The sequence below is a fragment of the Limulus polyphemus genome, unplaced genomic scaffold, assembly GCF_000517525.1.
Source record: "Limulus polyphemus unplaced genomic scaffold, Limulus_polyphemus-2.1.2 Scaffold31, whole genome shotgun sequence".
Lineage (NCBI taxonomy): Eukaryota > Metazoa > Arthropoda > Merostomata > Xiphosura > Limulidae > Limulus > Limulus polyphemus.
This window is the reverse complement of record NW_013665641.1, coordinates 734,314-751,346: the sequence shown is the minus strand read 5'-3', so window position 1 is coordinate 751,346 and position 17,033 is coordinate 734,314. Positions and strand designations below refer to the sequence as shown.

At 31.1% G+C, this 17,033-nt stretch overlaps 1 protein-coding gene across 8 annotated transcripts in view; it reads right to left on the bottom strand.

The window, feature by feature from the left end:
- Positions 1-5,105: 5,105 nt before the first annotated feature.
- Positions 5,106-17,033, bottom strand: part of LOC106459899 (calmodulin-regulated spectrin-associated protein 2-like) — a 110,553-nt gene continuing 98,625 nt past the window's right edge. For 6 of the 8 annotated variants that reach the window (XM_022386806.1, XM_022386822.1, XM_022386827.1 and 3 more), the window contains 3 exons: positions 12,116-12,279; positions 9,068-11,339; positions 5,106-6,179 (listed from right to left, as the gene is read on the bottom strand). In XM_022386806.1, the coding sequence (XP_022242514.1) occupies positions 11,207-11,339; positions 12,116-12,279 (297 nt within the window). In that variant the 3' untranslated portion in view covers positions 5,106-6,179; positions 9,068-11,206. Of the gene's footprint in view, positions 6,180-6,698; positions 11,340-12,115; positions 12,280-17,033 lie in introns of those variants that run through there. The other 2 variants (XM_022386818.1, XM_022386812.1) reach the window with 2 other exon arrangements.

Here is a 17,033-nt window from a genome sequence, read left to right as displayed (position 1 = left end):
AATTCTGTAATACTTTGTTTTGAAAATCTTTTAAACCCTAGTTCTGTAAAAATAAATTAATTTAATTTTTTTTTTTTAGAAAATCATTTGAAATGCTGGCTGCCTCCAGTTCAAGTATCGCCCGAAAATGCACAAATCACCCAAACAGTTTCAGCTACATTTGTGGAAAATATATTACAGTTTCACGAAGGAAAAACATCACAAAGTAAAGGCAGCTTACTACCACTACTTTAGGTGTAAAACTGTTGACCAAGAAAAAAAAAACAACGGAGCTCCACGTGTGTGTTGTACAGTTTGCACACTTAGCTTTACATAGTGGCTTAATAAGAAGAGAGCAAGCATGCCGTTTGCAGCTCTCCTGATATGACGTGAGCCCAAATATCATCTAACTGACTGTTAGATTTTACATGACTAATGTTTCTGGATATTCAGGCAAAACTAAACAATACATTAAATATCCAGATATTGCATCCGCAATAAAACCAGTATCTCACGTGGATGGTCTTCCAGTGCCACATCCAATAGCATATTGGGAAACAGAAAAGTTATTCTGCGAAGATAATTAATTATCTTCATCTAGTAATTCTATTCCTATAGCACCTCAACATAATCTGTCTCATCTGATCACATAAGAAGAACTAAATGATCTGATTCGTAGCTTGTCTTTGTCAAAGCAGCATGGGGAACTTCTTGGCTCTTGTTTACAGCAATGAAATTTATTAGCTCCAAGAACAACAGTTCTAATTTACTGAAATCGCCATCAAAGTCTTGCTTCTCACTACAACATGCGAGATACTTTGTGTTTCTGTAAAAATGTTGTTGAACTAATGGAAGAATTAGATATTGAACATTATCCTCAAGAATGGAACTTTTATCGACTCATCTAAAGTTAGTCTGAAAGCTGAATTTTTCACAATAGGAACACTAAGCCATCGATTCCTGTTGCTCATGCTGTGAACATGAAAAAAAACGTATCAAAGCATGCAGATTATACATTATAAAGTTATCAAATAAGAAGTTATTTTCACGATATATAAGAATATTTTGAATAAATCTATCATAACACGAAAACTAGAGCTGATCAGTAATTTTCAACATGATTTTTAGAATCAGCATCGTCAAATTACTCAAAAACAGTTGCATTTTTTCTGATAGCAGAGAAATTTTTTGTTACCCAGTGTAATCGACGTAGGTCGTAAGCCTTTCTTATAAACATTTAATTTAAACTTATTTTAAACATACAGTAGCCATCTTTAAATATATTTTATAACTACTAGTGATAATTTTACGAAACGAATATCAGTAAATCAACACAAAAAGCTACCATGCGTTTTAAAAATACAAAACTTTTGATCCAAACCCACTTTATAAATTGAATATATCTTAACTCACGTTTCAACCCCTTTTGAATTTGCTAATACTCAGTGGTTATGAGTGGCTTGAGGATTAGTCTGTTCGTGGTGTTGCGGCCTGCTGTCCCAAACTGGCCCAGCATGGCCAGGTGATTAGAGCGCTCGACTTTCAATCTGCAAGTCACGGGTTCGAATTCCCGTCACACCAAACATGCTCGCCCTGTCAGCTGTGGGGGCGTTATAACGTGACGGTCAATCCACTATTCTTTGGTAAAAGAGTAGCCCAAGAGTTGGCAGTGATGACTAGCTGCCTTCCCTCTAGTCTTACACTGCCAAATTATGGATGGCTAATGCAGATAGCCTTCGTGTAGCTTTGCGCGAAATTCAAAAACAAACCTGTCCCAAACTGTCATAAAATTGCTGAATGATGATTTCATGCCAATTACGCAGTTTCATTTCACAATGTATTTGAAAAGTGATCAATTTTGAAGAATGGTTGTTGTTTCTTGTAGTTAAGGCTTTTGAAGGATCAGTTAGTATTCTTGATTTACAACGCTAGAAACCAGGTTTCGATACCCGTGGTGGGCAGAGCACAGATCTCTCTTTGTGTTTAACTACAAACATACTAACAGTGAGAAGGTCAATTATTCGCTTGGAGTATTGTTGTCCCTCCATTTTCAGTAATATTGTGTTTATGTGCGAATCAAATTAAAGTATAATTTCCTCTCACAAGTAAAGCAACAGTGCATGGCAATGTGATTGTACACAGGTCGTTTTTTAAGCTTTTATTTACGCTGGTAATAGCTTTAAAACATTTAATTATTTAAAAATTTCTAAACTTATGTCTGAAGCCATCACAAGAACATCAACTTACTAAAATACCACAAATATAAAACATTTCGAACCTAAGATTAGAATGGTAAAAGTAAATTTTGAAAACCACCATTCCAGATTAAACTATGACGACAACTATTCGGTAGCAACTCTGAGAAATATAACACTATGATATTTTCGAACGTTATCCAACTTGTTAGGATAACTTTATTGTGCTTCAAACTATATTGATTCAGTGATGCTTTTCTTTTAATAGTCACTGTTTTGTCGAAGTTAATTTTTTCTTTTATGATGAGATGACCAGTGGAACAAGTATGTTCAGCAATAGCGAATATATTACATTTCTTTGTATTATGGAGTTCCTTTGTTCTAATATGTAGTAAAATATTTTTTGTATCCTAGCCTACTTGAATATGTTATGCTGTATATGGTGCTAGGTCACAAATTCCAGTTTTCAACAACTTTAAGGCAGCTTATGCGCACTTTAGCCAAATAAATCAATGACCTCTAAGGTTCAGGTATGGCCATCCTTAATTTTGAGCTACAGACCAACCAGCAGTTCCTGCCGATAAAACGGCTTTGAACCAAATAACTGAATCTAATATCACTTTCATATATAACCTTCATAAATTGAAACAGTTTTCAAACCGACTAGAAACATGCTATACTAATGAAAAATAAATAAAGGACAGACTCAGTTTCATGAGTTCCTCCCCATGAGACATCGATAAGTTTATGGACTTACAACGCCAATATCCGGGGTTCTAAAAACAAACAGCTTCGTGATAGTAGGGCTGGGAATACGGTCTAGGAGTTAGTGCGTTGTGTTACAGATGAAAATGTTCAATATTCGAGATGCAATGTCACTGCGCATTTTCATTATAATCCCCAATATTAAATTAATGAACTGCTAGTCTATTTATGGATTACTGCATAGAAGTTAAGGATCTTGGTTACTTCTTCCTTGTAAACAATACCTTGTATTGATTCTTTCCATATTTACAAATTTTGTAGATTCATGGTTAAGTTATTCCAAGACTATTATTTTATCATGCCTGTTTTTGTAACTAAAATATCCAAGAGTTACATTAGTGGGTTTTGCTTACTTAAGTGACTATAAAACTGTTATATACAGTCAAGAGACCATGTTTTCAGATCATACCGGCCTTACATTTATATATCAGTCCTCTTCAAATTTTTTTTAAAGAAAGCTGACATATGATAGAAAAGCCCATTTGAGTGCCGCCTTGTCTTCCAAAATTCAACATTTATGTCATCACTAATAAGTGTTTTAGTGAAAAGTTAAATGTAAAATCTAATAATAAGTTGTTCTCCGTGATCTTGCATTGGGGGGGAGTTTCGTGTGATTTTCGTTACAGATGTTGAAGAACGTCAACAAACGATACGTGTAATAGGACGAAGTAGTAAATCAGTCATATTTTTGGCAGGCTGTATATTTGAAGTTTCGTGCTGTGGCGAAATAAATATAAAGAGTCTCCGGTGGAATACGTACAGGTACATCAGGTTTTATAGCAAATTGAAGGTTCGGATAAAAAACTGCCTTTTTATTTCGAGTGTTGTAGCCTTGCACGTTACATGAGCAAAAATATTCATCTCCGTAGTTTCTAGGCTCACGCCAGACCATTGGAATTCCAAAAGGCAGACTTTTTTTCTTACCTATAATCCATTGTCTCAACGCTTCGACACAAACTTCTTGCGGAGCCCATGATTTGACTTGGTCCCAAATTTTATTCCAAAATACGCGTAATACGTTTTTTTTGGACGAATTCTGTAATGTTTTGCCTTTGTTTCTTTACCACAAATATATATTTCGGTTATTTACAAAACCTCTCATTGCCATAGCGACGAATAAGTAATACTGAAAAAATAATAATCTCAAAGTGCACGCACAAACAAATACTATCTAGAAATTTACTGTACAGGAATTTTCAGTAGAACATGTAAAAATTTCAAGACAATAAAACCATGGCAGGCCTGTGTAATGAGTGATAAATGGATCGCCAATGTTTCTTAATATTTTTAAGGTTTGCAGTGATAATAATTCAAGTTCAAATGAGGTGGTTTTTATATTTACAAAGAGTGTGATTCTTTTTTTTTGTGTGTGTGAGATTCTATCTTTTTTGTCTTGTCCTGAACGTGAAAAGTTGTAGCTTCTGCACTTTCTATGACATCAATATATTGAACTTGTTTCAGTGCCAAGAAAAATAAACAAAATTGTCTCAATGAGATTCAATTAGTTATTTTTCACTATGTCTACTACGTTCTTTTTACAATCTAAATCACGATTCCTGTTTAAGAAACCTATCAAATTTCTTCATAAAATTCTCATGTTTTGACTAATCTGCACAGATCCAAGATTTTACCGAAAGATTAGCCTTTAACCAATGGAATGAAGTTGTCAAAACACTTTATTGTTGTTCAAACAGAGAAGCCAACCATCTGATTTAACTATAACTTAATAACTGTTAACATTAACTGTTTACCAGTGGCTATTATCATGCCATTTTTTCAATATACATTTGTTACTATGAATATTACTTTTTTTTTCCAAAATGAAAATTTGGTTTAATTTGACTTATTCATACTCTGCAAACAAATTCGTAGTATATTTTCATACTGAAGTTTTGGTAGTTAATCTTTTGGTTCAGTTTTACCTGAAGTTATGACGTGTGTATCAACAATATACTATGTATACAACATAATAATTTACTAAAATGAAATTAAAACATTATCACTAGTTGTGGAAGGGGGAAGATATATCAATGTCGTTTTGAATTATATTTGCTTTAGCATTACAGGGATATCTGAAATACTAAAGCCACAGTTACGCAATAAAAACACAACTATTAGCGTCAGAAAACGTTTTTAATAACACAATATTTGACACAAAAGTACCTGACATTGTTAGTTTGAAACATAATATTTTCTTGAAATTATTGGTTGTTTTTACTACATACTGAATCCTGCAAGACAGAGTAACTAATGAATGGCTCAGTACGTCTTTTCAGAGTAGGATTTTAGTTTCTGATTATTGCATCTTTCTGTTCCCTTTCTCCAAGTTTTGAAATCAATCTATTATTTCTGACTTTTCTGGAATAGTAACAATGTGTATATTGGGGTCGCAAAGCCTATAATAAAAGACATAGTACAGAGAAATATTCCGAATATTGGAATCAACAATGCCTATTTACAATCTTTACAAAAATAGCTATACAACTTTAAAATTCATTTTAGAGGTTAGTGTTTCAAGATATTTGATTTTGATATTTTATGCCAACAATCTTGTGATAAAAGAACAGATAAGTGTAAACTGTTTATATAAAATAGTTTTATAAAGTGATCTACATGATAGAAAACATCGTCTAAACAAATAATAACATTTCAAATTTATATTTTTTATCAGAATACTTTATTGTCATTAAGTCTGTGCAGATATGAAACATAAAACTACTTGCCTGAGTTCAGGTTATCTTTTTTGACTAAGGTTAGTTATTTCAAGGTCAGTCAAGTCTAAAACTAAACAAGTGACATTTCGCCAGGGTAACCATAATGAATTGTTTGAATTAAAAGGATAATCTTGTGATGATGTTATTACAATGAAACGTTTTACTTATGCTTGCACTTTGGTAGTGTTTACACATTTCTTCTTTGTCACAGCTGAAAATATTGTTAATCCAAATGATGAAACAATGAATTCTAATCTTTATAGGAAAGAATCACTTTCATATTTGCTTCTAATCCTCTATGTGTATTACATCGACTCTTGAAGTTAGGGGGAAGTACAAAATAGGCCTGATTGATAGAACTCTCCTAATTTAATAATGCAATGTACATGGAGTAGTGAGTCTACCTCTTTTTAAAAGTTCTATGGTAACTACATGTTGTATACTCACACATAGTTTCATATTTAAAAAAACGCCACTGCAGCTAAGGTCCACAGAAAAGAAGCTTGTGGGATGACCTAAGTAAAACCTATAAAACATGCAATGTGTATATATATATATATATATATAAATATTATATCTGCTTGCTTGTGATAATTTCAACAGACAATTTTAAAATTATTGTCTTACCTCTCTGGTTTGTCAGACTAGTTGTATTTAATCTTTGCCAAAACAATCTTTTGTTAAAAATAACTTTCACATTTAATTTTGATTAATCCAGTAATCACATTCTAAACAATATGAAACACACTCTCAGCAATCAATATCCAATTGTAAGTCACTGAACCTTTCTTTTTATCCATCATTTTTCAGAAACTAATATAGTGACTAATAACCGAGTTGAAAATTATTTTGTTTCTTTAAGAAACAATTAAAAAAAATGTGGGTTCTCAATGTTTTACATCAGGTGTGGGAAAAGATAAGACACAAAATGTATAAAATAAAAATGAAACAGAGTATATCTATTACAGTAATAAACAAAATAACTACTTAAAAATAATGAGGGAATCCTCAATAGTTGTGGCACTTGAAATTCTTTTAGGCAGGATTAGAAAAAATTAATCTACAAGAAGTTTTTTACCTTTTTATTAGCTATATTTTTGTGTGACAGCAAAACCAAGCATGGGGCATGAGTAAACCTAATTCAATTTTATCACTGATCAGGATATCTACCAGCCTTCCCTCAAATTGGAATTCATTTAGGGAGGATTAGAGTTAATTATTTTATGAGACCTTGGGGAAGGTCAAATATACCAATCAAAAGAGTTGGACTTCTCCAGTCCAAAACTGTAATTAGATCTCAAATTGGTCAAGAGATGACAGAGCTATGAACTAAAAGTTCGGACTTGAAAAACAAACAAACTCAGAGCTATTCCACGAGCCATTGTGTTGTGGCTAAAAATTAGTTGAGAAAGAAAGCCCGAAAGTATTCTATACATGTAATATTCTTCTAAAAAATATACTATGCTAGATAAAATCATGTTATCTCAACAATAATGTATATGTTACTGTAAACAAAATTTTTAAAGGACTCCCAAAAATATTTTCGTTTTGTAAAGCATAATCTCATGTCCTATTTCACTTTGTCTGTTAATTCTGAAAAAACTACTTGGGCTGTCTTTTCGTTTTTTGCTGTACACAACAGAAATGAAAAAAAAAAAGGAATGCTTTCAGTATTTTATGAACTTAATATGTCACTTCAATTTTTCAAATTATACTTATTGTCACTTACAATATTATATCTGTTTATCTTAACACCATAAATGCATTAGTAGTATATTGTTTTTAAATAACTTCAGTTCTGTCACACTTGGAGAAAAGAAAGCCCGTCAGCATTGTGGCAAACACATGCAGTTCTCAAAATCAGCAAAATTATACATCAAAGCTGTGGAATTTTAAGATAAATGAGGTGTACAATGGGGAAAAAAACTGCATTGTAAGAAAAACAATTCAAGTTTTTCCCATTAGTTTAATATGTAACATACAAACTCTCTCTCTTTACATTCATTTTGAACACTCTTGTCAATTTGTATACATGATTTTGCCACATTACATTTACATTGCTTGAGAAAAGGGCAAGAAAAAAGTAGGTAGGTAACATTACAAATTTTGTTTCCATTTCTAAGTTCTAATTTATATTCTAATATTTTGTGTGGCCTGCTAATAATTCCTTGTTTAGTAGCTTTTACACTATATTAATTTAATTAATAATACATTTGTTTTAATCAAAATGTGATTCAAGACCAGAACTAACACAAACTATGTCAAACCACGAGTATTTTCGTTTTGGATTATTGCATCTTTTAGTATAGAAGTTTTTACCTTAAATGTACAATAGTTTCACATATTCTAGGTAAATCTTTGTACAGAGCAAACAGAAAAGATGAGTTCAGTTTTGTTATTTGAAAAATGAAGAATACCAGTCTTTGAAAACAAAGTTGTTAGAAGTCTTTCATTTCATTTTGCTAGCATTAAACAATATGATTTTTTTCTTCACAAGTACTGTTTGATGTTGACTTTCTGTAAAAGTTGAATATCATATGGGCAGAAGATGACAAACTTGGAAAGCTGCCTATAATTTTATGACTTCATGAAAAATATCTAATCAATATAAAACTTAATGCAGATTTTTTTTCTCTTAGTGAGAACACTTGTGTTAAGTACATCTTTAAGTGAAAGAATCTCTTCAGAGTAGACGATAAAACTTGTCATGGTGTTGTCTTGATTAATGCACCTTCAGCAGCATCTTCTTTTTCTTTTGCCATGGACTTAATGTCCTAATTTTTTAGGACTGCATATTAAATAATTTCATATGTATAACTTACTCAATAGTACTACCAGTTTGTATTAAAAAAAAAAACTATGAGATGTAAAAAGTTACTACATTATACTTAATCCTAAGCTTGTATTTAGCAATCATTTCAAACAAACCCTGTATATTTGTTTTTCCAATTTCATTCATGTCCTACTATGATGTAAAAATGCATATAAATGATTCTCTGGATAAGTTTGCCTGGTGATGCAAAATAAAACAAATGATTGCAAAAATTCATGAAACTGCACACGTAACTAAACAATCTTTTAGTTTAGTCTTATCTAAATAATCTTTTAATAATTTTTAATAGTATATATATGAGAATTTATCACAGTAATAGGATTTTAGAGTAGATGGTTTATCTGTTTTATAGTAATTTAACAGGTACAGGTATTTAATTTCCAGTTTTATACAAAGGAGAACTGTCATTGTAAGATTTTTTTCACATTGAATTACATCCACCAAGCTTGTTATAACTGTTTCATACATAAGATTTTTGAAGTACTGTATAAATACGATATTAGGAATAAAGGTCACCTTAACTCACTACAACTACTTGCACAAGTAAAGTTTAGCAAGATGATTTCCTGAACTTCTCTTACCAAATCATGTTGGTAAATATGCAAAGTGGACAGTGTGATTCAGGATACATGTCAGCAAGATGTTGCCCCTATCCATAATGAGCAAACCAATACAACTGACTTGGATACCTCAATCAATAATTTCAATCAATCTCCAGACCAGTTACCTAGCTGTATTTAAAAATGAAAAAGAAAAACCACAGAGAAAGTGATTTCTATCATTTCTGATTGTTCTCTTGAAAAATATAAATTAGATATTCAGCTTTGCAATAAAACAGCAAATTAGTGCATTACATGCAAAAATTAATTTCATACATTGATAAAACTGTTTGGATGATCAATATATTTTGTATGAAACCCATCCATTACAAGTTATTGGCAATTAACATGATTAAAACCAACATCTGACAATATGGTCACAGAGTTAACCATACATTCATGATTTCCTAAATATAAGGTGCATTTTCTCCTTTACTTCAGAAAATAACTTTAATCTTGGACTGAATCTGGTCATAAGACAGATAAATTGATCAAATCATAGCATGCAAGTAAACATATATGGTTAAGAAACAGTTTTGCTAAATTACCAAAATATTTCTAAATAGGTCAGACATAAAATATAAATTTCAGAAATGTTTTATTTTATTCATTTATTTACTTTTTTTTTTTTTAGTTACAATTTTTCTATAAAATCCAAAGGAGGTCATATTAGATCTAGCATACAATATGAGCATCATTTTGTTATTTTTTATGGCTATACAATTGAAATAAATATATAAAATGCCATACTTTCCAGAGATAAAGTGCAAAAAAATATTTCATGCATCTGAAAAGGCCATCAAGATGATATAAACTTGAATAGCACCAAAACAGCTGGTGTAAAAGATGAGGCTTAATAATTAAGAATATTATTACTCTGGAACTGTTATTCATAGGATACTTATGTAAACAAAAAGTAAATATCAGAAAGTTTTGTTGAATGTAAGAGCTTAACATAGTATTTAACATGTCTACTAGCTAAATTTTATTATGTATGCTGGTACTACTCCTTTAATTAGGCATAAGATTAAACATATTATTGAGGCTTAAGCTGTAATATAAAACTAACACTTGAATCTTCAATTTCATAAGGCTTGACTTGTAATCAATATGAAGTTGTAGGTTGATAATACAAAAAGGAAATTAGACTAAAACCAATTTTGTATTTTTAGTGAAAAATAAAAAATCCATGTAAAAAATAAAAAAAAATGTCTCTGCATGACATAAAAATCAAAGTACAGTTTAAAATTAGTGACAAAATAGCAGAACAATGTTAAGTCTATGTATTTTGCCTTAAGAGAACCATTATACTTATTAATTAAACAAACTTATGCTAAAGGGCTCATTAATAAAAACTGGTTATATACACACAGTACAAAAGTAACTTGTTTTGCAAGAACACAAGTTGGTCCAAGAAAATAAGCTTAGCTTACATGTAGATTTTTTTAACATACAAACAGATATTCACATTTTTAGATTCCTTCCCACAGGTCACCTTCAAGAAATGTTGGCTGAGAAAGATAAAAGCACCACAGAAATGTTAACAGTTATAAATACTCCATCAGTAAAGTATAAATAGGGAAAATAATGAAATGAGAAGACCAGCTACTCTAACTTACTACTGTTTAACACTTTTGAGAAAAAAATATGCAGTTCATAATAGGTGCTGGAAATCAAGGTTACTTTGGAACACTAAATTAGTATAAGAAGCCTTGTGTAATGACTGTCTTAATATTAACTACACAATGTGTTGTCCATGTAAAAACTAGCTTGGCACAGGAATAGAGAAAACCAGCTGGTGGAAGCCAACTTTCAAACTAGGGCACAACATTTATACAATCGGGAGTAATATCGTTGTCTTCTGATGAAATGAAGTGATAATATTAATAATATTACTATATAAAGCATTATTAAATGTAATGAGCCCTAAGAAGAAACAGAGTTGTCAGTGGGAGATTCTCACAAGCCTAGTATACGGAATGTTAATCAGCTCCGGCACATTATTTACAAAGCAATGTCACTAAAGAAATAATTATAGTACTGGGCACTTGCAACTCTACACATCACAGAACTTAGTTGATCTTGGCACTTGGCAGGTTGTAACCTAACTGTTGATTGTTGTTACAGCATGTCTTTTTTGGGGGGCATTCCTTTCTTTCCCTGCCAGATGCTGTTATGTAATGTCACTGCATCAATGGTCACAGTAAGGTGTTTTGTGTGTACTTTAGTAAAGCACTTTCCTCCTGAGTTGTACCTAGAATTAAGAATAAATATTTTGCTAACTTTGCATAATACATTTTATCTCAGAATTTGTTTAACTTGATTAATCAAATCTGTTACATTTTATTCTCACCCAAAATTCTTTTGAATAAAAACATTTGATAATAAATATGGTGTCTGAAAAATTAATTAATTACTAAACAAGTATATCACAAAACTTGGTCTTAGTGTGAAAAAAGTATATCGGTGATTGAAACAAAACTTCATCTTCACTAATCAGCTTAGTTTCTACTTAAATGAAAACAAGAATTGAAGAAAACATTAAAATGACTAAAGTTTTTTAAACTTTCATTCAAAAAATTCTAAGCTTTAAAATTAGCCCTAATTTACTTAAACAGTAAAACAGAAATAAGAAATAATGTTAGAGAGAACCTTGGGAAAAGTATCTTATAAATAACTTGTAAGATGAAACAAGTACCTGTGATAAATATTTTTTTTATTTATATCTTTATGATATTTTAACATCCATTTACTTTACTTTTAGTAATTTTTATTGTAAAAGCACAAAATGAAATTATCATATGGGCAACAATGTTATCACAGAAGTAGAAAATTATATTAAAACATTTCTGATGTGTGTACTATATACTTAAGCTCACAAACACACTTAAAACTCTGAAAGCTTGTATTATCAGATTCACACAGAATATTTTTGTAACAGAGTTTAGAAAATGATCTGAACATGTATCTGTAAGAGAATAAATTATGATGAAAAAAATGATTGAACGCATAATACAAATATATTCCTACTTGTAGAACCCATTCATCATGGGGTCACCGAGGACTTTAGGCCCAGTTCCATAAAGTTTAAAGATGTCTTCTCTTTCAGGGTTGTAAGAGTAGATAGCTCGAAACTGGCAACCAGAATCTCTGAACAGGATCAAAAAATGTTTGCTGTTGGAAATATTGATGGCCTGAAATCAGACAAAAGCAGGATTACAATAGTAGTCCAAAAAAAGAAAAAAAATTAAGTTCTTTAAAGCCTTAAATTATTTTTTAAATGTCATGAGCTTTCTTTATATATAAATAAAGATAAAGATTGTTTAAACAAATCATGAGAGGGTTCCACAAGTAGGGGTTATGACTTTTTTGATGCTCTTGGTTTTACTGAGCCAACTTACCTGAACTTTAGACTTAGAATGTAACAACCATTCAAAACAATAATCTAAGTTCAGGTTTTGAAAACTTTCAAAGTTAAGTCTCCATGTGGGCTATGATAATTAGCTGTATTGATTTTCAAGAAAATGTACAAAATATGTAAAGGGTCATTCAAAGAAACATTTGCAAACATTTTACAGTTATTTTATGCACATTTTCATGGTAAATTGCCAGTATATATATAAAATAATGTAGATTTATATTGCAAAAAAGTTCACACAAAATTACGAAGCATACTGACAAATAATTACATGAACTGTACTTTCCCAAACAGTGTTTATATACACATATATGTAGTAATCCTGAAATGTATTTGGTACTTATCTATGTTTACTTAACTAATAAACTCCTCCCACACATTTTGACAAAACAACTTTACATTTTACAACCAGGTTCTTAACCCTGCAGAATATAAACTAGAATAGAATTTTTTGGGGGCAGAACTGCAAGGGAACTTTAAAATGGAGATCCTGGAATATTTATGGCTGAACAAATTTCTTTAAAAAACTGTTATGAACATGCAAGAAGCCATTCAAAACAATGGGGGTCAAAGAAATTTTGTCAGCTCTCACGTAGGATCAAAGGTTTTATGTTAAAACTGTCAAAAACATGTAGAAGATCATTCAAAATAAGCATCAATCTTTAGATTTTTAAAACCTTCTCAATGCAGCTACTTAATGGTGGGCCAAGGGTGATTTTAGGGATTCCAGGTTTAGCTACAAGAATTTTCATGAAATTGCTAAGATCACATGAATTGCCAATCAAAATAAGATTTGCAGTTTTCTGCTGTTTGCCATTTCCTGTGAATTTTTATGGAGAATTTAGTAGCACATTATATAGTGATTTTCTTCTTAGATAAAACCTTGTTGCAGAAGAAAAACTACTATATCTTACCATCATAATTAATAAGAAAAATATATTATTATTTAGGTAAATTTTCATAAATTTTGGGCAGGTTTCCTGCATTTATTTAGTTGATGTATTCTTAAACAGAATATGAAAGCCTCTTGTAGTCTGGTTGCTCTAGGAATCAAAAGGTAGTTAAGCAGGTTGACTGATGAGAAGAGCATAATCTCAACTCAACTGATGAAACACTAATGGAAAAACAGTTAACATTGTAAGTTGAAAGAAAAATCAACAAGTGAAACTCTTTGCCTTCTTTCCTATTATGTGCTTGTTCATGTTAGGATGTCTACAGGGCTCTGTGTGATATCACTTGATTTATAGTACAATTTTGACAGCTAGAAGACAACTGAGACTAGTGTTTACACCAGGTACCTATCAATTACTTGCTGTTAAAGATGAATAGAAACTGAAAGACTTGTTAGCCTAGGTTTGGACTGCCAATATTTGTGGTTTTGTAAATTTGTAAAGCTAAAGTCACGGGGAATGAGATTAAATGATTGTATAAAAACATTACATAAAAGTTTAAAACTAACAAAAACCTTCAACAAAAAATCATGAAACTGAAGTGAAGCATCTGTATTTACAGTATAGGCTTAGCCTAGCTCATGCTAGGTTAGTTAAACTAGGCCTACTGCTTGCTGTTGTCTGCCATATAAAAAAAAAAATCAGCAAAGGTGAGAACTGGAGAACATATTAAAGTAGAAAATGTCTGCCCATTACCTAAAGATGTCAAGGGAATGCTTTGAAAATTCATACAGTTGTGTGGAGTAACATCTTGCATATAGATTATTTTGTTCAAACTCCCTTTACCTGAAGATTAGGAAAGACCAAATTATCCAACATGGATAGGTAGTAATCAATATGTAAAGTCTGATATTTATGAGTTCCTAAAAGCAAATAGGTCTAGTGATGAACATGCTCATGAATACAGCCCATACAGATTGCTTGTTCCCAGATGACAAAAGTTGTAAATGTTGCCCAGACTACACGTTGAAAAGTGAAGTTCATCATTCCAGAAAATGTTGCTTGACCAAGTTTCATAAATTTTCATTCGAAGCAGGAATTACAGTACAATATCTTGACATTCACATTCCTCTCCTGGTAGCAATTCATGGATGATCTGTATACTGTTGAGGTACAGTCTAAAGCCTCAATGTCTTACACTTGACTTTCCAAACTGTTGATTGTAGGAGCCCAGTGCACTTGTGAACTTGGTTACTACTATTGTAGCAGTGTTACAACCATTGTTGTAGTAATGCTTTAAGGAAACAATTTTAATGTTCAACGTCAAGTTTTATGTATGTATCGGCCGGGTTCTTTATAGTAAGTGTTTATGACTTGTTGGCAATAAATTTCACAATAAACAAACAGCATACAATCCACTTGTTTAAAATAATATATTAAAACAAGTCAAACATACATACAAATGTTGTCACACAGTTGAATTCAGTCTTAAATAATTGTCTTTTTATCAAATGTCCAAACAGGCTGGTTCAGTTACTTTAGAACCCAACTGAAAAAAGGAATTATTCTTCTCTACTCTGTTATTACAATACAAGGCTGTGATACTCACTTTAAAATCACCACTATAACTGTTGGTTACCACAGTTGTATCAAGAGCTTTAAATAATTGTCTCCTTTTCAACCAAATCCACAGATTCAATTACTTCAGAACACCCTTTGGCAAGACAAGTTATTCTCCTCTTTTTCTGTTATTACAATACAAGCTGTGAAAACGCCTGTTACAGCTACTCACATGTAGTCTAACTTCCCTTTTATTTTCAATAACTTACTTACTTGCACTAACTTGATTGCCTAAATATATATATATATATATTTCCCAACTGAGGCCTAGAACTTTCTACAAACTACAAGACACTATGATGTAACAATACTCACTTAAAGCAATGAGAAAAATTCAGAAGGTTTGAGTGATATGACAGCAATTCACAACAGTAGAACTATGCAACAAATGATTCATAAACAGTTATGTAAGCAAATTAGTCACAACTATTTCTTCTAAAATTAACTTACTTTAGTGTCTGCACTATATAAACTAAATAATACTTTGTATTAAACTTAGAATGAACAGTCATGTATACCTAACATTCAAAGATAATCTGTTTTATAATATAAGCAATTTATAAAGGTTGAATGAATTGTGACACATATGATGCTGATTTTAAACAGTCAAAATCAGTGTTCATTGACAAAAGTAATTTTTGACACACGATTTGCTTTTCACTATAACTGTCTCCCACTGGTGGCATTTATACAATAGATGTAAAATTAATTACATGTGTATGTCACAGCACAATTATTAAATATAGGAATTTAACACTATTTAACCATATGGTTACAGTTTGTAGCCATTTGGCTTAATTCTTGGATGGAGAATGATACACAGTTAAACAATATTTAACACTCTCCACATGGGTCACAGGCCATGTCATCACGTTTGTTGAATTGCAATCAAAATTTTATTGAACTACTATTTTATGAAGTTATGTCAATATATTTGGTATCAAACTGTAAATTATAATTCACATTTTAGTATTATGCATTATATAATTTCTTAATTTAAATGTAAATATTAAAAAACACACCTAAACATAACATTTTGTGTGTCAAGTGGTATGTTGAAAGCAGCACTGGTTCAAATTAGATGTTTGTGATGTCAAAATACAAAGTCTATACTTTTTGTACAAATTAGGCACTCAATTTACCAATATTAACAAGCTTGAATATAAAATAAGATCCTCCTATATTTTCTATTTGCTGAGATATCACTCATGTACTGAATCAAGCACAGTGGCCAGGCTCACCTCTTTCCATTTTTGGAAACGCTCCCTTATATACACTTACTTCTGTCTATGACATGGGAATAACCAATCGAAAGCACAGAATATCCCCCTAGTGGCTTTCTCAGCCATTTTCAAGTATTACAACGTCATGTCCTTCTTTCCATACAAATCTTCAAGCTGGTGAGTCTTTAGTCTGCTTGAAATTTCATATTTTTTTTAGACCCAAATACAGCTTAGTTACAGCTAAACTTAAAATGGAATTCAATTGTATTGATATAGTAATATATGATTTTTTTGGTTATTTCAAATGTACATATAAAATCTAAAAAAATTATTTCATTTCACATTCTCCATGTGCGAAATTTCATAAGGTTTAGCAACCTATGACAAGCAGCAAATAAGTACAAAGGTTGTAACAAGAAGAGATAATTGTTTACTTTACTTCTTTAATTGCTGTTCTATGTTTAAGAAAAATAAGTTTAAAACTTATTTGTAAATAGCAATAATGTATATACAAATAAAATGTATAATAATTGAAATGTGACTGTATTTTACCAAATACTAGTCCACTAAAACACAGCCAAGACAGGTCACTTTTTAAAGAATAAAGGTCAGTTATACATTATTGGATACAGTAACATGAGTGAAAGTGCACCGCATCATTTTATCTTCTGTATTGTTAGCCAGGTATGGCTGAAGGGGCAATATAATAAAAATAATAAATATATATATAAATGTATAATGTTATGAGATTTAAGCTATTTAGTCTAAACATTTGTGTTATAGTTTGTTGTCATTCT